Source organism: Ictalurus punctatus, chromosome 4 (genome assembly GCF_001660625.3).
Source record: "Ictalurus punctatus breed USDA103 chromosome 4, Coco_2.0, whole genome shotgun sequence".
In the NCBI taxonomy this organism is placed as follows: domain Eukaryota; kingdom Metazoa; phylum Chordata; class Actinopteri; order Siluriformes; family Ictaluridae; genus Ictalurus; species Ictalurus punctatus.
Genome location: NC_071284.1, coordinates 2,472,501 through 2,498,239, shown reverse-complemented (window position 1 = coordinate 2,498,239; position 25,739 = coordinate 2,472,501). Strand labels below are relative to the sequence as shown.

At 44.4% G+C, this 25,739-nt stretch overlaps 1 protein-coding gene across 9 annotated transcripts in view; it reads right to left on the bottom strand.

Annotated features, from left to right (window-relative positions):
- gse1b (Gse1 coiled-coil protein b) overlaps positions 1 to 25,739 on the bottom strand; it is a 245,592-nt gene that overhangs the window by 157,654 nt on the left and 62,199 nt on the right. For all 9 annotated transcript variants that reach the window (XM_017465582.3, XM_017465583.3, XM_017465581.3 and 6 more), the window contains exon 2: positions 5,723 to 5,882. In XM_017465582.3, coding sequence (XP_017321071.1) covers positions 5,723 to 5,882 — 160 coding nt within the window. The remainder of the gene's footprint in view (positions 1 to 5,722; positions 5,883 to 25,739) is intronic.

Genomic DNA, 25,739 nt, shown 5'->3' with positions numbered 1-25,739 from the left:
CACACACACACACACACACGGTCTCACGCTAGTTTCTGCAGGAAAAACACTAAAAGTGTACTTTAAGAGGATGGGAAAGGAGAACGATTTCTAGCTGTCACTATCAAATATTATCAAAGTTTATTACAAGTGAATTCTAATATTATATACTAAAAAAAAAAAAAAAAAAAAGTGCTGGAATGTATTCGAGTATTAATGAGCGAAGACGAGTGTGTACGAATCTCATTAATCTGGGAATTCTGTAAAAAAATAATAATAAAGGGGGGAGGGGTTGTTTTCTTTAACAAAGTAAATCGTACGTAGGTGACGTCATCATTTTATCATAAATGGTAATGTTTATGCAAATTATCTGTCTATCTATCTGTCTATCTGTTTATTTTTCTGTTATCAACAGTCGATCTATCTATCTATCTGTCTTCCTATCTATGTCCATAAACGGTAATGTTTATGCAAATTATATATCTATCTATCTGTTTATTTTTCTGTTATCAACAGTCTATCTATCTATCTGTCTGTCTTTCTATCTATGTCTTTCTATCTGTCTGTCTGTCTATCTATCTATCTGTCTGTCTGACTATCTATCTGTCTATCTAGCTATCTATATATCTGTCTGCTTGTCTGTCTGTCTATCTATCTGTCTATCCATCTATCTGTCTGTCTTCCTATCTATGTCTTTCTATCTGTCTGTCTGACTATCTATCTATGTATCTATCTATATATCTATCTATCTATCTGTCTGCATGTCTGTCTATCTATCTATCTATCTATCTGTCTGTCTGTCTGACTGTCTGTCTATCTGTCTGTCTGTCTGTCTATCTGAGTGTGTGTGTGTGTGTGAGTGTGCGTGTGTGTGTGTGTGTGTGTGTGTGTGTGTGTGTGTGTGTGTGCGCATTGCCCCGCAGTGAACTAGCATCCCATCCAGTGTGTATTCCCACCTCATGTTCCGGGGCTCCATCTCGACCCTGATGAAGAGGACACTGAAGGTCAGTGAGTGTGAGGTGAAGCTGATTAAGCATGAACGTTTTTACAAACGGAGCTGATAACTCTGAACCCGGCTTTATGTCCGGTGAATGAAAAGTAGAACTCCAGATCTTCACCCGCAGAGACGTAAATATTACGAAGGTTCTTCAGTCGAGACGGACAGGAACAGGAAAAAGGAGGGCAGCGGATTAACATTCCACCGAGTGTGGCTCTGCCAAGACACTCAAAAGAACGCCCGAGTCTCAAGTGGCATTTTAATCGCCTCACACACACACACACACACACACACAGGATGTGGAGAGAATGACAGGTATACTATGAAATTCACATACACACACACACACACACACACTCCCATCTGCTCGAGCTACACACCGGCAGCCGTGAGCTCTTCACTGTCACTCACAGCTGGCCTATTCTCCCGTCACTTCTCCACCGAGATGGGGGGGAGAGAGTTCACTCCTCCTGTGTGCTGCCTTTTCTTTTCATCCTCCCGCTCCATCCCTCCACCTGCATCTCCCCTTCCCTTTATTCTTTTCCAGAGCATGCGGGACGAGGAGACACGAGGCATCCACGTCTGTCTGTGACACCGTAAACACTCGTTTAACGCCCCCCCCCCCCCCCACACACTCCCCACACACACACACACACATAACAAACTGCACACATCGTGTTTTAATAAACCGAAAATCCACAATCCGCTATGTTTTCAATGTCATTTGTCGTTCATTTTCAACAAGAGCTGTCGAGTTCCGGTGGAAGGAGACGAAGCAACCATTAACGAACCAGCAACCAATAGGATTGAGGGACGATCGTACCTTAAAAAAAAAAAAGTCTATTTTATAGTCTATAAATTTTTTATCACTCAGATTGTTGTTTACAGTATACGGTACGTTCTGTAGCTACTGTAGCTTGTATGGATATCGCATTAGCACGGTGCTAGCAATGAAACCATGGCAACAGAAAGTAGACGAGAGATAGGCCACGCCCACTAGCGACCACACTGGAGCCATTAAGCAACTCGATGCTGGTCTGAGTCTGTAAGTGAGCAAGTGTGTGTGTGTGTGTGTGTGTGTACACAATAAAACCATCATATAAAGCAAGCTGCATTAAAGAGACCACAACTGAAACGAACATAGTTCTGATAAAGCGCACACAGTAAAGCTGTATTCAATTATACTACATTATTAAATATGACATATATACAGTATAGAGAGCGAAATTCCTCCCATTTCAGCTCTCTCTCTCTCACACACACACACACATTCACATCCACCACCTTCGCTACTCCTGATTACAGTGACCTGAGCAGGAAGAAAGAAAGAAATACAGTAAAAAACACACTACCTTCGTATATTTCTTTCGTCTATTCAAGCTGTTTTCCGGTAAAAAACCAGACAAGCCGGAGCGCGCCGGCCGGGCCTCGTCTAACGCTATTTGGAAACCATCTGCTTTGGCAAACGTTGTATAGAATGGTACGATTCCGAGGCTCTTGTTCGATACGGACAGATCTGTCAGAAACGGATAAACGAGAGCGTCTTACCACCTGGATGGATCCTCCTGCCTCTGTTCATCAGGACACGCCGAACTTCTTGGATAGTTTTGGTGTTAGAGCTCGGTTCATGAACGGCGTACACGGCATGCACTCGTGCAGTTTCAGTTAGCAGAAGTGTGATGCGTATGCAGCTGTGGTCAGTAAGGTCTCAGACACCCACACTCGTCCTCCTCCCTGCTCCGGCTCTGCTTCCTGTGTGAAACTGGCCTCCTCTTCACCTTCGCTGTGTTATCAGGTCAAGAAATAAATAAAAAATAGGACATGTGTTTTTACGTGTGTGCGTGTGTGTGTGTACATGGCTCGTTCGCTCAGATTACACAGGATTTCCACCGGCTCCTGCAATCCCAGGAGGCACCATGTTAAATGGTAAATGGTCTGCACTTATATAGCGCTTTTTAACCTCCGCGGTTCAACAAAGCGCTTTACATTGGTTCTTATTCACCCATTCACACGCACACACACACACACACACACCAGTGGTAGCAGACTAACTTGGCGCTAACTTGCCATCTGAGCAACTTGGGGTTCAGTGTCTTTCCCAAGGACACTTCGGCACGTGGAGTCACGTGGGCCGGGAATCGAAGCGCCGACCCTACGACTACTCCGTCCCCGTCTGTGAGACATGGAGCTCGTTTAGCGTGGAACTTCTCATCTGTTTCTCTTTCGCTTTGAAGCCGCTTTAACCACAACGCTTTTGCGGAAGCTCTCGTTCGCTCACACGGTGCCGCCAGCTTTCCCGTACGCTTCCCCGGCTCAAACCATGGCAGAAGGAAGAGGTTGCAATAAAGGTAATTACACCAAGGAAACCTTTAGAATGATCTTTGTGTGAATCTTTTCTAAAGCAGTGCGTACCGTATGTACAGTACGTCCAAAACACGTCAGGTGACAACTGAGGTTTCATGTCACTTTATACCACAGTGCTGCTGAATTCTCCAATCCGATTGGTCGGAAACTGCTGATTCATTTTCTTTAACATGAGCTCTGACAACTCACAGGTTTATATTAACGCACTCATTCGACTTCATTTAAAAATCACACACACACACACACACACACAAAAACAACCCATAATATATACTGTAACTGATACGGTTATCTTTTCTGTGAGGAGTTTAGCATTTATTTGGCGTCCATGGAAGGAGTCTCCAGTTTTCAGAGCGTGAGAAGCCGAGTATTTATTCCAAAAGAACGTCTTCGATAAGACTCTTTGAACGCATTCATGACGGAGGTCTAAGGGCCAGAGGTCAAAGGTCTGTCAGACGTCTGCCCTTATGCTTCCGTTATATAAACGAGTTTAAAGAGAACGCGTCAAGGTGGTGTCCGTGCTAATCAGACGCGTTAGATAGAGACGAGGTAAAAACAAACGATCGGACAAAACGAACCAACGACAGCGAGGACAGAACGCAACGCCGGAGGACTATCCCGTTAACTTTAACAGAAAAACCGTCCAGTCACGATCGAGTAGATGAATCTCTTAGCTTAGCCACATTTTCATCTCCTCTGCTTCTCAGTGAAGCACTCAGGATGGCAGCATGATGTAAGACTTGTCATCAGGACACATTTGGACTCATATCCGTGGCTGTACAGGGAGAGTTTATTTGCTCGGGGTTGTGCAGAGTGCATCGGCTCTTGATGCCTTAATGCGCCACTCGGCAGCTAGATGATGATTAAAACAAATAGTACCTGACAAGCCGCGTCCGCTCTCGCCGTCCTTCTTTACAAGCATTCAGGAACATCCCGTGCGAAGCACGGCAGAGCTAGCAATAACTTGAGTCAAATTCCGGTATCATCCTTAAATTAAAGTGCCTGACCCTTTGTTAGTGCTGAAGAATGAATCGCCTGTGAGAAATGCTAACTGTTGTGCTAACTGTCCTCAGAGTCTCAATACGTTTTCTCACACCATTTGTACAACATTATTAGGATGTCGATTCGGGGAAATACGATTCTGTAAGTGCTGTATTTGTGTTTTAAAAAAAAAAAAGCCACGTAACTCGAACGGATGAATATTTTCTTGCAGGCTAATCCAAAAAACTAGCATACTTGCTACTAGATACATAACATATCCGCTAAGCTAGTCAGCTTGCTAATTGTTTTTGTATGTATATGTCAATTCAGTGCTCTTTACTGAATCAATCACTCTCATTGGAACAATACTTTAACGTAAAATCTGAAAGGGCTGCATGGAAGCGATGCACTGAACGGTAGCTTAGCTGCTAATGTCTCGCTAATTAAGCGAGAGTAAATTGCTGCTAATGGAGCCTAATGGTACGGACTTTATCTCTACACCTCTGTTCTCATTAAAAATGCACAAGAATACACATAAATATGCGATTTGGAGAAATGTTAGCTGCTAAAAATAAATAAATAAATAAGTTAGCTAGTCCAGATAGCTGCAAGTAAATTGACACACATTTTGTTTTCAAAATGATTCTCTTTCTTTTCTTTTCTTTTTTTTTTAAAAAAAAAATCAAAGGCCTAAACTCAAAATATAAAAATTTTGCTAGCTAACATAATTAGCAAAGAACAATTAGCTAGGTTAGCCAGAGAGTTAGCTCTGAAAGCAGGATCTGTCGGCACAATTGTATTCCTCTGAATCGGCATCATACGGAAGTACTGTGAAAAGCTACTTTAAATTGAAAAAAAAAGAAAAGAAAAGTAAAGAGAGAGAGAGAGAGAGAAAAAGCGCTGAGCTACAGCTAATTTGAATACACGGATAAACCGTGAAGCTCGTTTACACGGGGAATTTGCAAAGATCCGAAGCTCACGATGAAAATTCCTACATCATGTGTGGGAGGACATTTTATTATCAAACAACAGACAGATGACTAGAAAGCCATGTAGACCACAAAGATGCAAAAATATTATCATAGCATCTTAGCTACGGTACATACTGCGGCGGAAAGCACCGGAAACTGTAACTCAGTACTGGTATTCCCCGCTAATAACAATCCCCAAGCCCTCACTCGCGGGTTTCCTCGTTTACTTCCGTCCTCGGCCTTGATCTTTTCCTCTGTGATGACGACGATGATGTCATTTCTGTATAACTAATACATGAGTTTCAAGGTGTAAGGTGTAAAAGGGTTAGGAAAAATCTCAGCACAACGCTACAGGCTAAACCTCTGAAGATCAGAGACGAGAGCACAAAGAGAATGCGATAGAGAATGAAGAAGACCCGCATGGACTCACTGGAAGGTGATCGATCTCTGTCCTCGCTCGAGGGATGAGATCTTGTGAAGATGATCCCAGACTCCCCAGATGGAGCATGCTTGGAAAGCTCCCTCACCGGCGCAGTCGGTTGTCGAGCGTCCTCTTTACTGCTCCCGGCCGGTTCTTCTACTGTGGAGCTCTGCAACGGACAACACACATCCTTAACTTAGAACTTCAGACCAACGTGCAGTACCGTACATCACTGAGTCATTCTATACGAGTGACCAGGATAGGAGTGAACAGAGGATGACTTTAGTAGAGGAAATAATACCATAAACGATAGTCATCTCGTTTCTATAGTAACACCTCGTTCACGAGCAGCGTAATCGTAATCGGTTCCGCAACGAGACGTTTATTTGACATTTCGGGACGGAGTCTCCGGTGTCAAAGGCTTGACGTTTTAGGACATTTTCAAGACTTCGAGGTAATCCGCACTTTTATTGTATTTGTCTCACTAACGTCAGTGTTTAACGTCAGCCATAAGAGGAAATAACTTGTCTCATGGATGTTCCACAACATTAAACGTAACTATAAAGGGATAAAAAAAAAAAAGAAGAAGAAGAAAACGAATTTAATTCTTTAATAAATAAAACTCACAATCGTTGGGGAAAATTGCTGTCGTATAAGAGGAATAAATAAAACACATCAGGACGTGCTGTTATATTTAAATAAACAACCTCATCAACCTTCATCCCACCATCCCGTCGTGGATTATTTTCCCGCAACAGCACGCCTACAGTACGTAGTCGTCACTCCACCGGCGGCGTGCCAGCGATTGACTCCACGTCGTTATTTTTAAGCACCTGCGTCTATTTCGATTACCGCTGAGTAAAGGAGGGAAAAAAAAAAAAAAAAACCCCGAGATCCAGCACTTTATAATGGAAGCCTTATCTTTCGGCAGGAGGGACGAGGTCTCGATGCACGACGGCAGTCTTTTGGATGCTTCTTCGAAGGAGGGAAAAAGAGAGAGAGAGAGAGATAAAGATCAAGAAAGACAGAGAGGAAGAGACAGAAGGAGCGTATAGACGGAGAAGGAAGCAGTGAAGACGGACGCACGGGATTGACCGTGATAGGAAAAAAAACAGAAAAACAACAGGAGGAGCTGTCAGGGAGGGATGTGCGAGTGGAGAGGTGAGGGAGATGACTTAAGAGTGGTGGTGATGGCGCTGACATCGACGAGTGGCAGGGAGATCTGACAAGAGGAAAGCCCCGGGCTGATGAAATAAACATGACTTCCTCCAGGATACAGAGAGACGTGAGATGTGAAAACAAAAAAAACGTGAGGCCTAGAAGTTCCACATGTCGTCGAAAACACCGGATGCACACGGGTGGCTAAAAATAAATACGTGCCGGCCCTAATTACTTCTCTCGAGAAGACGTGAGGAGGCATTTTTAGCAGGCTTTGTAGGCAGATCGAGAAGGACATGACGGGTAGATACCAAATTCCTGAATGATTTATTTGGCGTGCGAGTCGTTTAGCTGCAGGTTCTTCCTTCTGCTCGACACAGAACGTGCCGTAGCTCAGGTTTTTTATTTGTTTTTTTTTGTTGTTGTTGTTTTTTAAGGGGATACGACTTGATCGGCCGTTGCCTGAACTGCTTGGACGAACGTCATGTGCTATCGGAGTTATCGTAAACACGAGTTTCCCACTAGGAAGTTGCTCGTGAATGACCCCTCGACCCGTAATTACTGTACGGCCGGGGAACTCGTAGATGGGAGGAGTCGTAAACTTCCAACATGGCGGATCATACAAAATTATCCCACGGCACTGCTGACTTCTCGATTCTGATTGGCCAGAAGACGGCGAGTAATTGTTTATAACAGAAGCCGTAACAGGTAGGAGTTCTGTCTGCAAAGCAAAACTCCCGGACGGTTGAGTTTACACGTTCTGGTTTCACGCTAGCATGACACACCGAGTATGTTCATCCTATTTTTAACTTTTAACCTGAGGAAAAAAATGACGCTGTTGAGGGAACGCCCGTTTATAGCTGCTATAACGTAACCGAGAACAGGAACTGACTCGATTCGTGGGCGTTCCACAACATTAAATGTAACCGTAAACAGATAAAAATGATGGCCCGTCATTCCGTAATTAATAGAAGTATCAATCCCTAGCAAATGACTGTGGTATGAGGAATAATAAAGGACTTTTAGGACTTCGGGGTGGTAACGGTATATCCGCATCAAGCCACGCCCCCCCAGATAGTCTGATAGTAATTAGACCTAGCCCCAGTACGAACATCATCTTCATCCAGCCTTTCTAATCAAATGGAGCTGTGATTATAGTCAGAATCAGTGCTCTGGGCTTCAGAAACGATGGACCGATGTGGGAGAGATTCACACAGTGACCTTTAGCCTTTAGCGCTCAGCTAGCACATCGTCTCCACGTTCCACACACACAACCTCCACACAACGCCGCGAGCAACGCCGTGCCGTGCGTTACACGCAGGGCTTCGACCTTTCCGTATAAATATCTACAGGTGAACGCTCCAGTTTGTGCGTGTCAAGGGAATCCACCTACAAACACACTTATAACGTACGGTCCGCACGTCTTCTATCTAGACCGAGCGAGACTGGATTCGGTCGACGGGGCGCCTTTCCTCCAGCAACACGGAAAAGAAGACGCGAGAGAAGTTTTTCAGGGAGTTGAGTGAGTCAGCAGACACGAGGTTGCGATAAGAGAACCGAGACAAAAGTGTTACCTAATAGGAGATGAAGTCTTTATTCGCTTTTCAGAGAACTAATTTTACCGAATTGACAGCAGGTGCACGGAGCAGGTGTGTGAGATGAGTAGGAAAGGAAAGAAGAAAAAGAAGATGTATTGGACAAACGAAGGGAAAGAAAATGCTATGTGGGTTGGAGATATAGCAAAATATATCAGTATGCTTCAAGACGCTGGCACGATATACAGCACGCATCAGGAAGACATCAAAATATACAGTATACAATGATATGAAAAAAAAAAATGAAACAGTAACGGCTAATAATCATTTATTCAAAGCGCTACAAAATAGCACATCTGTATATAAATACTGTATATAACAGCGCTGCACCTGCTCGATCATGTGCTAATCTAATCAGCGAATCACAAGCCAGAATGCGTAAAATCATGCCGATACAGATCAAGAGCTTCGGTTTCATTTCATATCGAACATCAGATTGGGGGAAAAAACGTCTCGGTGATCTCACTGACTTTGAATGTGGCATGGTTGTTAGGCCCTGTTTACACTAGCGCGTTTTCGGTTTTAAAATCAAAACGGCGCTCGTCCACGCTGGCGTTTCCGCCGCGTTTCGGAAACGATCTCCGTCCGCGCTACACGTCCGAAAACGCACGTCACATGACCATTCGTGCACACCGGGCAAGCGCAGACGAGTGTAAACAGGAAGTTGGTTGCGAGTCCAAACCGGCGTTCCGTGTAGGGCTTCCGCCGCCGGAAATGAGATCTGTTGGCGAACGCGCGAATCGTAGCTCGCGTCTTGCGCGTGTAGCGGCTGCAGGATTATAAAATACAGAACTGAACCGCACGACGGCCGATAAGAATGACGACAAAGCCGGCAGAGCTCGCGGTTCGGTCTCCGTGTCGTTGTGTTTACGATCGAGGTAGCGTGACGGTCGTACGGTAGGGGCTTGACGAACCGGGGAAGGATACGCGACGATCCAGAAGAGCCGATCGAGGGGCGGACGTGGGCGGAGCCACGCCTTCGTCTTCAAAACGTTCCGGTCTGTTTACACTGAAACGCGAGCCGGGAGTTTTCACACTAAAACGGGGGGGTCTTTTTCAAAATCCTCCGTTCATCGATGGGCGGTGAAGAGTGGAAAAAAACATCACCTGGTCTGTATTCGTATTCATTTTTGCACACTTTGACTTAAATGTTAGCACCAAAGAGATGCTGTAATTTATTTGAGCTAATTTACTTCAAAGTTCTTTAATGACTCTTTTACAGCCTAGAGCAGGCGGTTTAAGAAAATAGCACGAACTACTAGGGTTAAAAAAAAAAAAAAAAGAAAGAAAAAAGAAATGCGTTACAAACACTACAAGGCGAACAGCCAAAAATGCATTAAGTACGTTTCTACACCTTTAACAGGGTTTTCCAGGCACGGATAATTAGCGATATTAAACGTTAGGTGCTCTACACATTACTACGAGTCAGGGCTTTGGGCTTGTTATTTTTAAATCTTGCCTTAAAGCTGTTTTAGGGAATTTCTCATTTCTGCTTAATGGAAAGTGGCAAAGATTGCGCAATAATAAGCCAATTAGTATTGTAGACAAACACTGAAGGCACACATTCGAATACGAAACCCTGCATGACGATGCATTTGATGTGAAAGACACACGACACACACACACACTGCTCCGGTTCAAAGCTGATGAGTAAATATGCTCAAACAGGAGGCTAGTCAGGACCGGTACAGACCCCATCGACCCGTCCAGCCGGCCTCCTGAGCCTAATTAGCTCTGAACTTCCTGTGGGGGACAAACACCAGACGCTTTCACGCCATCTCTAATGAGAGCAGAAGAACTCAACATGGGTCACGTCCCTTACCACCTACCGCCGCCGTGTCCTCTTCCCTGCAGCTTCCAGACAGACACGGTCTTTCAGTACAGCCGCACGCCACTCAGCCTCGGCCACCGGCCCGCTTAATTACACTCGCTAGAGACAGCGGGAGCCGTGCATATATTACTTATCACACGCGAGTGACGGGGAGGAAAGGCAGAATTATATGCAGCAGAGAGTCGATAAAGACGGGAGAGACAGGTGGAGCAATTCGAAAATGTTATCAGGATAAATGTACAAAGACTAACGATAGAAAGTTCATAGCCGTTATATAGGCTACGTTATAATGAGGCAGGAAGCAGGAAACCTCCCTCCCTCACGTGCTAAATCTGTACTCTCTCAATACTGTTTTGTTTTTTTATTTAGTTTTTTTTTAAGTTGCCCATGATATTGTTTATTGTCTATGAGATCCCAGTCTTTGCCTCCTTTACGTTTAGATTCAAGCACGAGTAGACTTTAAGTAGGACCAGAAGGCCTACAATGTGCTCCTCGAACACACTAATGAGGATTTAATCTCTATGCTATCTCGTGGAATCACGTCAGGAGGTAAAGCGCTTAAAAACGAATAGCACGACGTGGCAAAGAATGAGCGAGAATGGAGGAGAAGGACGAGAAGTCCTTAAATGGACTCGAATCGAGGTGACTATATATATATATATATATAATTTACATAGAAATGGACTGATTTTATTGAGAAAATGTATACAAACATTTAGTTTATATGAACATATATGTCGTGTAGTAATGAATCATTTCTAGTGTCTACAGTTAGCCAAAGCTTTTTCTCGCCAGGCCTGTGTTTACATTACAAACACCTACAAAACCTTCCGAATCCACCATGGACCGGACCTCGGGCTAGTTCCGGCCCCGCCTAAGCCTAACTTTAACCTTAATTTAACCATAACGTGACAACATGACGATAACTAATCATACACTCCGTTTAATTTGGATGTGTTCAATTTTTCTTAGAATGTATATGTACGGTATGAATGTATAGCGCTTCTAATACTATACAAGGTACAGTGGGAATGAGGAAGAGAGAGAGAGAGAGAGGGAGGAAGAGAGAGAGAGAGGGAGAGGGGGAGGGAGGAAGAGAGAGAGAGGAAGAGGAAGAGAGAGACAGAGAGAGAGAGGAAGAGAGAGGGAGAGAGAGAGGAAGAGAGAGAGGGGGGGAGGGAGGAAGAGAGAGAGGAAGAGGAAGAGAGAGAGGGGGAGGGAGGAAGAGAGAGACAGAGAGAGAGAGGAAGAGAGAGGGGAAAAGAGAGAGAGAGACAGGAAGAGAGAGGGAGAGAGAGAGGAACAGAGAGAAAAAGAGAGAGATAGAGAGAGAGGAGGAGAGAGACAGAGAGAGAGGAAGAGAGAGAGAGAGAGAGGGAGAGAGAGGGGGGGGAGGAAGAGAGAGAGAGGAAGAGGAAGAGAGAGAGGGGGAGGGAGGAAGAGAGAGACAGAGAGAGAGAGGAAGAGAGAGGGAGAGAGAGAGGAAGAGAGAAGGGAAAAGAGAGAGAGACAGGAAGAGAGAGGGAGAGAAAGAGGAAGAGAGAGAAAAAGAGAGAGATAGAGAGAGAGGAGGAGAGAGACAGAGAGAGAGGAAGAGAGACAGAGAGAGAGGAAGAGAGGGGGAGAGAGGAAGAGAGAGAAAAAGAGGGAGAGAGAGACAGAGAGAGAGAGGAAGAGGGGGGAGAGAGAGGAAGAGAGAGGGAGAGGAAGAGAAAGAGAGAGAGAGAGGAAGAGAGAGGGAGAGAGAGACAGAGAGAGAGGAAGAGAGGGGGAGAGAGAGAGGAAGAGAGAGGGGAAAAGAGAGAGAGACAGGAAGAGAGAGGGAGAGAGAGAGGAAGAGAGAGAGGAAGAGAGAGACAGAGAGAGAGGAAGAGAGAGAGGAAGAGAGAGGGGAAAAGAGAGAGAGGGAGAGAGAGAGGAAGAGAGAGAAAAAGAGAGAGAGAGAGAGAGAGGGAGAGAGAGACAGAGAGAGAGAGAGAGACAGAGAGAGAGAGAGAGAGAGAGAGACTGCAGGCTGGCTGGTCAAGCGTTTTTGACGCACTCTGACGTCTCACTTCTGTCTGGGCCATGCTTGAAGAAGCCATCACTTCTTTATCTCTCCTCTCCCCCTTGCTTCATCCTCCTTTCAGGCTGTAGTTCACACACAGGCAGAATCTTCTTAATAGTCTTTTAAGGGTTTGTTAGATAGTTAAGCATCCTTAGCTTTGTAAAATGGCTCATTAGAAAGGTTAAGAGTTCCTCCAGAGGGACACACTTACACACTTAAGGGTTCGAGAGTTAGACAGCTAGATCGTTAGAACTCCGTTTCCTGCCGAGATCACTGCGTCTCAGTTCTACATTTCCCAGAATGCTGTGCGTCAGCGCCGGCTCAGCGTTGATGAACGATGTGAGAAAACATCGCCATGGCGTGTATAAATGTCTAGAATGAAGAGTTATCGTAATTATTTCAGATAATTACCCTTTAAGGTTCTATTTACAGAACCCTACAAAGGAGCTTTTTCGTATCGGATAGGATTCCACACACGGTGCCGTCCATATGGTGAAGTTTTCCGTGAGGAGAAAATGTTTATTTAACATTTACCGCATGGAAGGAGTCTCCAGTGTCAGTGCTTCGTAACAGTCAGGAGTAAAGCCGTAACTTTAAGGCTCAGGACGGAGGAGTTGACACTCATTCAGACACTACGGACAATTTGGACATGCCAGTCAGGCTACGATACATGTCTTTGGACTGGAGGAAACCCCGAAAGAACGTGGAGAACATGCGAACTCGAGAATCGAACCCCCAACCCTGGAGATACGAGGCGAACGTATCGCGAGGTTCATCGCATCACCTCGTTGCTCATCTAACAGCACAACGTCTTCTGAAGGTCATATGACCTTTTGTAAAATCTAAAGATCTTTCAGAAATCACTCGCAGGTCAAAATAAACCACACCCCTGCAGTATTCCTGCACTGGTACGGGTCATAAATTGACTCAAGCACCTACTTTTTTTTGTGTGTGCAAAGTTTCATGCTGGAAAAGTGTATTTTTCTATATTCAGGTGGAAGATTTTGACCCTAACCGAACATATGGATTCATTCCGAGTCCAGTTGTAGCCCGGAGTTTCTCAGGCTGTCCCACGCGAGCGTCTGTGGCGCGGGTGGAGCCGCTCGAGCGCAGAGCACAGCGCGTCCGGGACTCGTTGGCCCGGGTCACCGTTTCTGCAGTGCTGTTTAATGAGAGACTGCTGACTGCTTCAGGTTTCACTGCAGATACGGAGAGAGGACGTGACTGGGAGCACAAGGATGTGACCTTTCACATGAGAACGTGCACTGGTGAAATAATGCTGGGGTTTTGTGAGGAGGATCTGGAAAATTATTGAAATTAAATATATTTATACCATGGGGGCGGGGGCGGGGGCGGGGGCGGGGGGGTAATTCTGAATATCGCTTTATATAAAACATTAGATTAGACCAAAAACAATTATAAATGAGTCCTCATGCTGAAATAAAACCCCAATTTTAATATATATATATATATATATATGTTTAATCTGAAATTAAAATTTTAATATATCCTTAATGTAACTTTTAATATGTATCATTTTTAATTGTACAGAAATTAATTATATATTGGACACAATATGTGGACATGTGTGTGTGTGTGTGTGTGTGTGTGTGTGTGTGTGTTTTACAAAGCTTTTCCAATCTTTTTTTTTCTTCTTGCCAATATTGAGAGGTGTTGTGTTGTTATGTTGTGTTGGGTTGTTATGCCATGTTATGTTATGTTATATTATGATATGTTGTGTTATGTTATGTTGTTTTGTGTTGTTATGCTATGTTGTGTTATGTTATGCTATGTTATGTTCTTGTGTTGTGTTATGCTATGTTATGTTATGTTATTATGTTATGTATGTTATGTTGTTATGTTATGCTATGTTGTGTTATGTTGTTATGTTATGTATGTTATGTATGTTATGTTGTAATGTTATGCTATGTTATGTTATGTTGTGTTATGTTATGTTGTGTTATGTTATGTTGTTATGTTATGTTGTGTTATGTTGTTATGTTATGCTATGTTATGTTGTGTTATGCTATGTTATGTTGTGTTGTGCTATTCTGTTATGTTATGTTGTGTTATGTTATGCTATTTTATGTTATGTTGTTATGTTGTGTTATGCTATGTTATGTTATGTTGTTATGTTGTGTTATGCTATGTTATGTTATGTTATGTTGTTATGTTGTGTTATGCTATGTTATGTTATGTTATGTTGTTATGTTGTGTTATGCTATGTTATGTTATGTTGTTATGTTGTGTTATGCTATGTTATGTTATGTTGTTATGTTGTGTTATGCTATGTTATGTTATGTTGTTATGTTGTGTTATGCTATGTTATGTTATGTTGTTATGTTGTGTTATGCTATGTTATGTTATGTTGTTATGTTGTGTTATGTTATGCTATTTTATGTTATGTTGTTATGTTGTGTTATGCTATGTTATGTTATGTTGTTATGTGGTGTTATGCTATGTTATGTTATGTTGTTATGTTGTGTTATGCTATGTTATGTTATGTTGTTATGTTGTGTTATGTTATGCTATTTTATGTTATGTTGTTATGTTGTGTTATGTTGTTATGTTATGTTGTTATGTGGTGTTATGCTATTTTATGTTATGTTGTTATGTTGTGTTGTGTTATGTTATGTTATGTTATGTTACATTTGACGAACATCGCACTTTCCAACTAGTTAGGGTTGTGTTTTTAAAGGTGTAGTTTATCTGCAGTTTTAGTGGACCCTTCCTTCGGCGTTGACCTCCAAAACCACGCCCACAAAACACATCTGAATGACAGTGTGAGAGGCGGAGCTTTCTGACAAACATGCAGGCGATTGTACACATACTGTCATTTTTTCCCCAGCGCTTGGCAGGGAAAAGAAATAAAAAATATTACAGTGTGTTCTGGTTTAAAAATCGCTGGCCCCACCTTCAGAGCATTAAGGGGTTTGTGAATTGTAATATTTCAGTAAAATACAGTTTCTGCTTATAGACAAAGTCATGCCTAAAATAACATTAGCGAACTACGCTAGCATTCGGAATTCAATATCATTAGCTAATACCAAATTAGCTAGCTAGCTAAATTAGCGTTTTTCCTACTAATTCTCGCCAAGATGTTGGCTCAGGGATTATTTTATTATTATTATTATTATTATTATTATTATTATTATTATTATTATTATTATTATTCAAACTATGCTATCACAGCGAGATTGAACTGAACTGAAGTCAGTTTCAAGTCACATGACACCGGAAAACATGCTGACTAATAATAATGTTGTACTGTGGTGGTCATGCTTCACAATAGGCTGGTACTAGCCAGCTCTGGCCACGCCCATGAGTGCTGTATGTTTTTATTTACACAAGACACAGCAAGATCCCTAAAGCTGCCAAATCCATGCCTGCTGTAAGTAAAATTCTTCCAAATGTTAAATCAGGGCTGTAAGAAATGGATTAAAGGGTTTTGACAACGTTGTATTATTATTGACAAAAGATATTTGTAAGAATAAGCTGTTAAAATAAAGAGATCTGGGACGATGATCCTGTTCTTTCATCGTTTCTTCCGCTCTTGTGGCCCTCGACGCTTTGCAGCCTGTGACCCCGGGGATGCAGGAACAGGAAAAGGGTAAGTGCAATTGATTTGCACTTCCTGCCTGGCTGGGCAGTCACAGTGGGGTGAGCTGACTGCTTAACCGTCTGCCTCCCAGCACGGCCCTGACCTCAGCTGAGCACGGACACTGTGTGTGTATGTGTGTGTGTGTGTGTGTGTGTGTGTGTGTGTGTGAAAAGAGCCATGTAGGAAACCATGTCAATGTTATAAAAGGAAGTAAAGGCATTGTTTGCCTCTACAGCCGTTACGATCTTATCTTAAACACACACACTGATTCACAGGACATGTGCTCAGGTGTCTGTTATGTGACGGTTCAAATCCATGAATGTTTGCTCAGTTGTTCTGATGAAAAAAAAAAAAAAAAGCTTTGTGTTTGCATAAAAGGGTGTGTTCAACTGATGACACATACCGGCTGTTGAGGTTTCACTCTGCAAATTCACAACCAACGCCCCGATCTTCAAAACCACAGAGCTAAGCTTGGCAAACAACATGACGAATAGCATCCTAACGGATTAAAGAAAAAGAGAAAGAGAAAAGAAAGAGAAAGAAAATGCATTTAAAGTTGAAATCGGAAATTTCCCCACACTTTTATCCGGCTTCAGTAAAATCCTTGAAGAATCCCACCATTCGGATCAAACAGCAAGCTCCGGCTTTCTCCGACCTGTCAATTCAGCAAGCTCCGCCTCTCACTGACCTGTCAATTCAGCAAGCTCCGCCTCTCACTGACCTGTCAATTCAGCAAGCTCCGCCTCTCACTGACCTGTCAATTCAGCAAGCTCCGCCTCTCACTGACCTGTCAATTCAGCAAGCTCCGCCTCTCACTGACCTGTCAATTCAGCAAGCTCTGCCTTTCTCTGACCTGTCAATTCAGCAAGCTCTGCCTTTCTCTGACCTGTCAATTCAGCAAGCCCCGCCTCTCACTCTCCTATCAATTCAGCAAGCCCCACCTCTAACTGACCGGTCAATTCAGCAAGCTCCGCCTCTCACTCTCCTATCAATTCAGCAAGCCCCACCTCTAACTGACCTGTCAATTAAGCAAGCCCCGCCTCTCACTCTCTTGTCAATTCAGCAAGCCCCACCTCTAACTGACCGGTCAATTCAGCAAGCCCCGCCTCTCACTCTCCTATCAATTCAGCAAGCCCCACCTCTAACTGACCGGTCAATTCAGCAAGCTCCTCCTCTCACTCTCCTATCAATTCAGCAAGCCCCACCTCTAACTGACCTGTCAATTCAGCAAGCCCCGCCTCTCACTCTCTTGTCAATTCACTAAGCGCCGCCTTTCTCTGACCTGTCAATTCAGCCAGCTCTGCCTTTCTCTGACCTGTCAATTCAGAAGCCCCGCCTCTCACTTGCCTGTCAATTCAGCAAGCCCCGCCTCTAACTGACCTGTCAATTCAGCAAGCCCCGCCTTTGACCTGTCAATTCAGCAAGCTCTGCCTTTCTCTGACCTGTCAATTCGGCAAGCTCCGCCTCTCACTGACCCGTCAAGCCCCACCTCTCATTTCAAGTTAGCTTCAGTTAAAATCACTGATTACAGCTTTAAGATATATTTTAAACAGAATTTCTTATCTTTGATCATCAGCGTGTATGCAGTAGTTTTGCAACGAAATAAATTGTTAAACGAGAAAAATCAACAAATCTCGTTGTTGTTGTTTTTTCCCCCTGTGGACATAAGAAGCGAAACTGCAAACTGCGGATGGATACATGGTGATAAAAGCTTATCCTCAATTTCCATCACTGTTTACACGTTTTCCGTCACACAAATCAAATGTGTGAGATCAAAATCAAATGAGCGAGACCGGAACGCCTAAGACGAATCGTTTACCCTCTCTCACACTCTGCGCTTGCCCTTTTGAAAGGGCAAATCGGGAATAAAATTGGGCTACAAATCCTGTAGTGTACATCCCGCGCATGAGCGTCCTCTTCACTAATACAGCCATAAATCCACCGAACCCTCAGCAAGTCCTCCTCTGCACTGCTCTGCATTGATTTTCTCAGTGCACACTCTAATGGCTGCTCTATTCAGGGGCTCGTTAGGAACCTGTGCACAGGGGCTCTCTGTAATGGCCGTGTCGTTTCTAATAAAAGCCCTGCGAGGCGAAGGCGGAGCACTACGTACCACACACACCGCTACGCTGTTAGCCAGGGCGCAGGGGTAATTGAGGTATTATGCAAAACAATCACAACAGGCCCCTTCGATTAATGAAGGCTAACGGAAGATGTGAAGGACAAGAACATACAATAAGACGGACAGGAAGAGGACGAGGACGTTAGGATGTATAGAGATTCTGTAATATTCTAGAGGAGTATCAGTTTAAGGGAGGTGTAATGTTTATAACTGACACATAATCTTGACTATTGATATCATTTATCCCTGACAGTAGTACTGTCCTTGTTGATACTGATATGTGGGCCATGGTAGCTTAGTGGTTAGCACGTTTGCCATGTGCGTTCAGGGTTGTTGGTTTGAATCCCACCTCTGCCCTGTGTTTCTTCAGGGGTTTCCTCCGGGTACTCCGGTTTCCTCCACCGGTCCAAAGACATGCACGGTAGGCTGATTGGCGTGTCCAAAGTGTCCGTAGTGTATGAATGGGTGTGTGATTGTGCCATGTGAAAGATTGGCACCCCGTCCAGGTTGTACCCCGACTTGTGCCCCATGTTCCCTGGGATAGACTCCAGAAGGATAAGCGGTATAGAAAATGGATGGATGGATGGATGGATTACTCTTACCACATGGTCACTATCAGAGAAAGCCAGATGACATCCATTATAAATATTAAAAGTGTCCAGAATCACTTATAGGTCATAGTAGGAGCGTTCATGTTGTAAAATCCACTCATATTGGAAACACATATTAAACCATAGGTTCCCAGATCCCACTTTGTGGTGTTTTTCCTGCACTCATCTCATTCCTCACGACTCAGGAAGCGCCGGTAAGTAGATGATTACTTGACTGAGGTGTGCTAAAGCAAGGAAAACAATAAACGGTGAAGGACAGGGGATTCTCCAGGACCATGGTTGAGAACCTGTGCATTAAACTATTACTGTAATGGTTTCCATAATACTGTTCAGAAGAAGATGAGCTATCTTTTGTCTGTTTTTTTTTTTTATGTAGTTTTTCTTCCCAGTATTAACTCATGGTAAGGTCACTGCTTAATCAACCTTGTTTGGTAGAACAGCTATTAACCCTGAGTTGTAAAAGAGTAATCGCTCCATAGTCAATCCATCCAGCCGTGGAGGAAAATCTTTCCACCACAGACCTTCTTATACGTAGAGGTGGGATATCGCTTACATAATCAGTCAATCGTAACTACAAACTAACTACAAATTTCTGTCCTAACAGCGCCAACATTTTGTAAACGCAGCTAGCTAGCATGTTTTAGCATCCTAGAAATGCCTGAATTGATGCTAATGCCTTCTTGATGTTTCAAGGCCTGGCGACCTTGATGTTCTTCCGTACACCAATAATGAGAGCCGAGCCCGTCCACTGGGGCTAGACCGGATTACTGTACCTAACCTGAATTGATGCGTGGTCTATGGCTAGCATAACTCTAACAAGAGCTCCGTTTGACTTGGATAGCGTCTTGCTTTATTGGACTTTTTACTGATTAACTAAAGCTCACTAAACAGACTTGTGTTGTTACCGTGAACGGGGATTCCTAAAACTGTCGAAGTCAAAGTGTCCACTGTCGTTGACTCACCGATGACCTTAATGTGAGGTGGTAAAGGAACCTACTTGGAACCATTTATTAATCTTTAATGGGTACCAATGTTAAAAAATCATAAAAACATGCAGGTGGATTGCTGACTCCAAACTGCCCTGAAGTCTGTATGAGTGTATGAATGTGTGTATTCCCTGGGACAAGCTCTGGATCCATGGCAACCGTCACCAGGATAAAGTGGTTACTGAAGATGAATCGATACAACATGGGGTCAAAACACGTTTTCTCTCCTATAAGACTGACAAGCAGGCAGGCAGGCGAACGAAAACGCTTTCCTTCATCCTCAACCGTGGTCGGGGTTTCTCATCCATACACAGACACCACACGCCCTCTGCTGGACCCAAAGCAGAACTGCGTTGAGAAAAACCCAAACCAGAAACCTCTCTGGGGGCCTGAAATAAGATCACGTCTTTTACCACGGATCACATTAGCTGCCACACAATGTCTTTTATCATCCACGAATCATTATAATATAATGTCCTGTTACTGAACAGAGAAGGTGGGAACCTTTCAGAGAGACAGACCGTCAGGACTGGAACAATACGAGCTAACTGGAGGCAGGATCTGAAGTCAAAACGCTCTTTCCCTTTTTCCAAGTGTGACATTTTCTCGTTGGACGGCAGCTATGAGTAGGTTCCTGTTATCCGTATCTCGGTGACATTCTACGAGGGGCATCTGAACGCTCCGGGCCTGCGAATACATCTACACTGGCATTTAAAATTACATCAGCAACAATAACAACTAAAAAAAGATTCCCAGTGAACGCAAGGGTTTAGCATGGGGGGAGGTTAGAAAAGCCTTCTCAGCTCAGCAATCATGTTCACGTTCCGCTGTGTGGAGGAGACGGAGAACAAACGAACGGCTAAGTAAGTATACCGCTCCTCTCCCACTCCCTTCATCTCTCTCCAATCCGGCAGACATAAAAGGAGCTTTTTCGAGGCGGAAAGCGGACACCTTCACCACACGGAAACCGAGCAATTACTCGATTTAAAGAGCCGTACGATCGTGTCATTCCGAACAAAACACCGAGCGTGCTTTGATTAATTGTTGGTTAAAAAACCAAACAAAACCGAATATAGGAAGCGAAGGCTAAGGGAAAGACGCGCACGCAACAGCTGTCTCATCGTTCTCAGAAATGACCCGCACTTAAAACTTAAAACACACATCCAGCTTCACACTGCGTATCACAACTCACTCGCTCTCACACCCAGAAAGAGAGAGTGCGAGTGAGAGTGCAAGTGTGTGTTATCAGTGTTACGGGTTCCTATCAGGAAGTTAAACAGTCAGGGTAAATACATTAGTGCAGGAGCAAGGTCGGACAATTGACAGCCTAGGTTCTCACACACACACACACACACACACACACACACACGCACACACACCCCTGTACAGCTCAACATACACCAAGCCAAAATCCCTGCAAGCGTGACAGAGCAATCGATCGAAACAAACCATGATATGGAACTGACGATGTTAATAACATGGACATTTTTATTCCGTTGAGGAGAAATCTCAGGTGTGTTTGTTCTCCCAAGTTAAAGTCTGTCCCTTTGTAGATCTCATAATTCTGCTCATTTTCATTCCGACATTTTTCGAAAGTTCAAATGTGAACCGTAATACATCGGTAGGCGGTTCTTATTAGGGCTGGGCGTCATGGTCATGATAACATACGTAGTACGGATATCGCGAGAATCCACTTTTCTGCATTGTATCAATTACAAACGCGTCGGGAGCGACAGACATGAGGTTCGTTTGTGCCGATTTTCCTCGTTTCTCGGTGTTAAATAACGTTTGTATATTAGATATATCCGATAGAAATCCGATACCTATCAGGAAAGACGATGACGTCACGGATCCCGAGCACACTCTAACGGAAGACATGTTTAAAGGCTTTAAAATCCGACCGTAAGCCGCGACGTTACCCGTACAAGCATGCCGATAATGTCCCGGGTCTATAAAAGTGTGAAAGCTCTAACGGTGTGTGTGAGACTCCTCGAGTGGCTGACTCCGTGTTGGGTCAGTAAATCAGCACAGCTGGGCCCAGGCGAGGTCAGCGAGAGCCACGCACGCAGATCTAAGCATATAAAATGCAAAATCGGTGTACCTTCAGCACCTGATCAATACTCCTGACCCAGCAGTGCGCCGTCACACACCAGCAAGTCACAGCGCGGTCAAGAGCCGAGAGAGAGAGAGCGAGAGAGTGAGCGAGAGAGCGAGAGAAACATCACAACACAAAGGCTAGAAATCTGAGACCTCCGCAGCATCTTTTCGAGCACTCGCACACCACTAGACACACTTTTTATTCAAACCGTGTTGTAACCTTTTGCATGAAAGGGACTCTATGCTTGGAATTCAGTGCAGATTCTTTCTTTTACACGTCTCTTTCTCTCTCTCTCACGTCCGGTTCATAATTCGTCCAACATTCTGGCTCCTTAGAAACAGGACCAATCATATGAAATAATATACATGTTCTCAATCGAGCATTAATTCCCCAGCTGCATTCATTTATAGGGATCATAACAGAGAGAGAGAGAGAGAGAGAGAGAGAGAGAGAGAGAGAGAGAGAGAGAGAGAGAGAGACATGGCCATTAGGTATTCATAAAAGGAAATGTAATGCAGAAAGCCTCTCAGCGTGTACCGAGACACTGGATTACAATGGTTACAGCCTGACCAGCCTGAAATGGACAAGCTGCCCTCTAATAATCAAACCTGCAGGCCTGTCTCTTCCTCTCTCTGTACTCTGACACATGTAATAAGCCAGCAGAGACCAGAGGGCAGAGACAGACAGACTGAAATATACACTGATATTTCAGTACAAGGGAAAGAGAGGTATTAACGCGGTATTCAGTGCTTCAGTAAAGGGTGAGGCAGGTCAGTGTGTGGAGAAGAGAATGAAAATGTTTAATGTAGAGGTAATGAGTGAGAGCACACGGTGGTCTGGGAGACGGGGAAAGGGAGGGTAGAGTGCAGGATGGCAGAGTTGATGGAGTGCACGGCCTGGAGGATATATTGATGCGTATTATGGAGGTACTCTGGAATTTCTGGGCAGTGGGCGGAGTGCTCGGTGTAGAGGATGGGGGTGATGATGAGTGGTGGAAGGAAAAGAGCTGTACGTCTGTGTTGTGATGAGCGGTGGATTCGGATTTGGGTGTAAAGGCGTATTGGCATATATACAGCTGATATATGGGTGGTGGTGGTGGTAGTGGTGGTGGTGGTGGTGAAGGTGGGGGGGTGATATGTCTAGTACTGGGCACAGAGACTAGATTTTGATCGGCATTCGCTGCGGTATTTGTTCCAGAAGCTGTGTAGCGAGTGCGTTAATGGGCACAGAGGTTTGGTTATAGCAGGTGTTGGGTGAACTGTTATACTCAGCGCCTGGGTTATGGCAGGCGATGTGTGGAACATCGCCAGAGGGAGGGGAATGTGCACAAAAAAGCACATAATTAGTCACAGGCATGTAACACACTCAACAGGGGTTATAGAACTGCAAGCCAGGGGTTAACTAAGTAATGGATGCCCTACTCCCTCACATGAGACTGTGTATGTGTGCATAACAAAGAGACACAGAAAAACATCGTGTCTCATGTGATAGCGTGTTGTATGAACCTTGCTCGGGGCTGTAGTATTCACACTGCGCTCCACTGTTGTGCTTGTCTTGGCTGATAAACGGATCCTGTAAAGAGCATTGCGCTGGGTGCAGTCAATAGAGACTGTCTGTCTGCTCGTTTTCCTTTGCTTCAACTTCCCCTTCTCTTTTTTTTTTCCTTCTTCTCTCGCTCGCTCTCTCTCTCGCTCTCAGCAACAGCACGGTTCTACGGAGGAAACAAGCCAGGAGAGGCCTTTGCATGCTCAAAGGGTTATTGATTGAACCAGTTAGATGGTGAAAAAGATGGAGGAGGGAGGCAAGGAGGGGGCTGAAGGGGCTGAAGGGGTATGACAGGTGGTGATATAGTTATGTCTACACACCACACCAGCCCACACACTCCCATACACACGTACAGTAATAGTAGTGAGCAATAGTAGTACGTTGAGTTTCAAGATACAATGAGCAATGCGTTGCAATTAAAACGGAGTGTAGATGAAATGTGTGCGTGTGTGTGTGTGTGTGTGTGTTGTGTGCAAATATGTGAAGTGTGTTTGAAACGTACACCCCAGTATGCTCATCGCTTCGGTAGATCTATGCCGAATACCATAGGTCTGCACGTATGAGTACATATTAAACAAAATACCATCCACTAGCTCTGTGTATGTGTGTGTGTGTGTGTGTGTGTGTGTGTGTGTGTGTGTGTTAAACCTCTCACAGCCATTGCTAATCCTTGGCTGGTTCTCGGTCGAGTGCTCACAGTTGCTCTGAGCTCAAGCTGGGGATAGCGGTAAGTGGTTTACTTACACACACACACACACACGGAGGACAGAGAAGGCTTTGACAAAGAGCTGCTGTGTTTTTTGGAGGAGGGTCATGTGGAAACAGCGGCGGCTGCCCCCTCGTGCCACTTCCTCTTTATCCTTCCCGTCCAGGAAAAGCGCAAGAGAGGGATAGACAGACCGAAGGAGAAGAACAATAGAGAGGAGAGCAGAGAAACGAAGAACGTCGCCACGACTTGGTCGGACCGTCGGGGGGTACGATGAGGATGAGGATTAAAAAGCACACCGGTGTGCAAAAGAAGAACGAAAAGTGTCGATGTGAGGAGGATAGAGGAGCGTAAAAGCAGAGATGAAAAAGAATCAAGATTAAAGATGATACTGTCATACAAACGTCCAGCTTAGGGAAAGAGAAAGCCTCTTGGAACAATCGACAACCAGCTAACCTTTAGGCATCGCTCTGAACCTAAATGTCTCCTGCAGGAAGATCAGGTCATACCACCTGAAATATTCAATGCAACAGCTCTTCCGGTCGCTAGTCACCTTAAAGGACAAGGTGGTCCTAACCTCCAGAGCTACCATTAGAACTTACATGAAGACACTCATCAAGGCCTACAGCAGTGGTCACCAAGCGTGTTCCTGAAGATCTACCTTCCTGTAGGCTTTAGCTCCAACTAGAACAGTGCCCACCTGACCATCTAATCACTGCCGTAATCAGTTCTCGATCATCTAAAACAGGTGTGTTATATTTTGGTTGGAGGTAAAAAAAAAAACCTGTAGGACGGTAGATCTCGAGGAAGATCTGAAGGAAGGTGACGACTGGCCTAGAGTATGTTCAATCCACATGAGCACTTTCTCTGAGGTAACAACCTTCGAGAAACACCGTGACACTATGGTTTTTCCAAGAGCGTTGGAACATTTGGTGCGTTTCCACCACAGGAACCTTTTCATAAACACAGAAACTTTTGGATGACCCTGAGAACTTTAGTCCTGTTTCTCAACCCTGGTTCCTCAGACATCACGCCAAGAACCTTTTCAGTTCCAGCTCTAGAGTAGGTACTCTTTAATGGACGTTTAAAGACGTTTTTTTTTTTCATCCTGATGTGAGGTGACCATTAACTGAAGCTCTTGATGTGTAGCTGCATTATTTGTTTGTTTATTTTTGCGTTGTGCTGCTGCCATGTGATTGGCTGATTAGATAACTGCATGAGCGTGCAGGTGTTCCTAATAAAGTGGAAGGGGTATCCGAAAGCATTCTGTGAGTATTCTCTTTGTCACATAGCTCCAAAAAAAAAAAAGAGGCATGGAGCTATTTTTCCTTTTGGCTGAGAGAGAAGATGGAGGACAGACCTTTTCTTTCACACACCCCCCACTCCCCCCCCCACCCCCCTCCGTAAGCCGCTTGGTGACCATGGCCATACATGCTGCATATGTTCTGCGCGAGATAAGAGCCCAACGGTCCCCTGTGAGCTGGGGCCTCAGGCAAGGCCACCACATACGCACACACACACACACACACACACACACACACACACACACACACACACACACACAGCTCACTGCTGACCATCTGTTGGGAGTCACGCTGTGTGAAAACACTCACAGGCAAACAATAGGGAGCACTGGCAGGCCAAGATTTGTAGAGACTGCATGGTCTATCAGTGTGTGTGTGTGTGTGTGTGTGTGTGTGTGTGTGTGTGTGTGTGCGTAGGATTA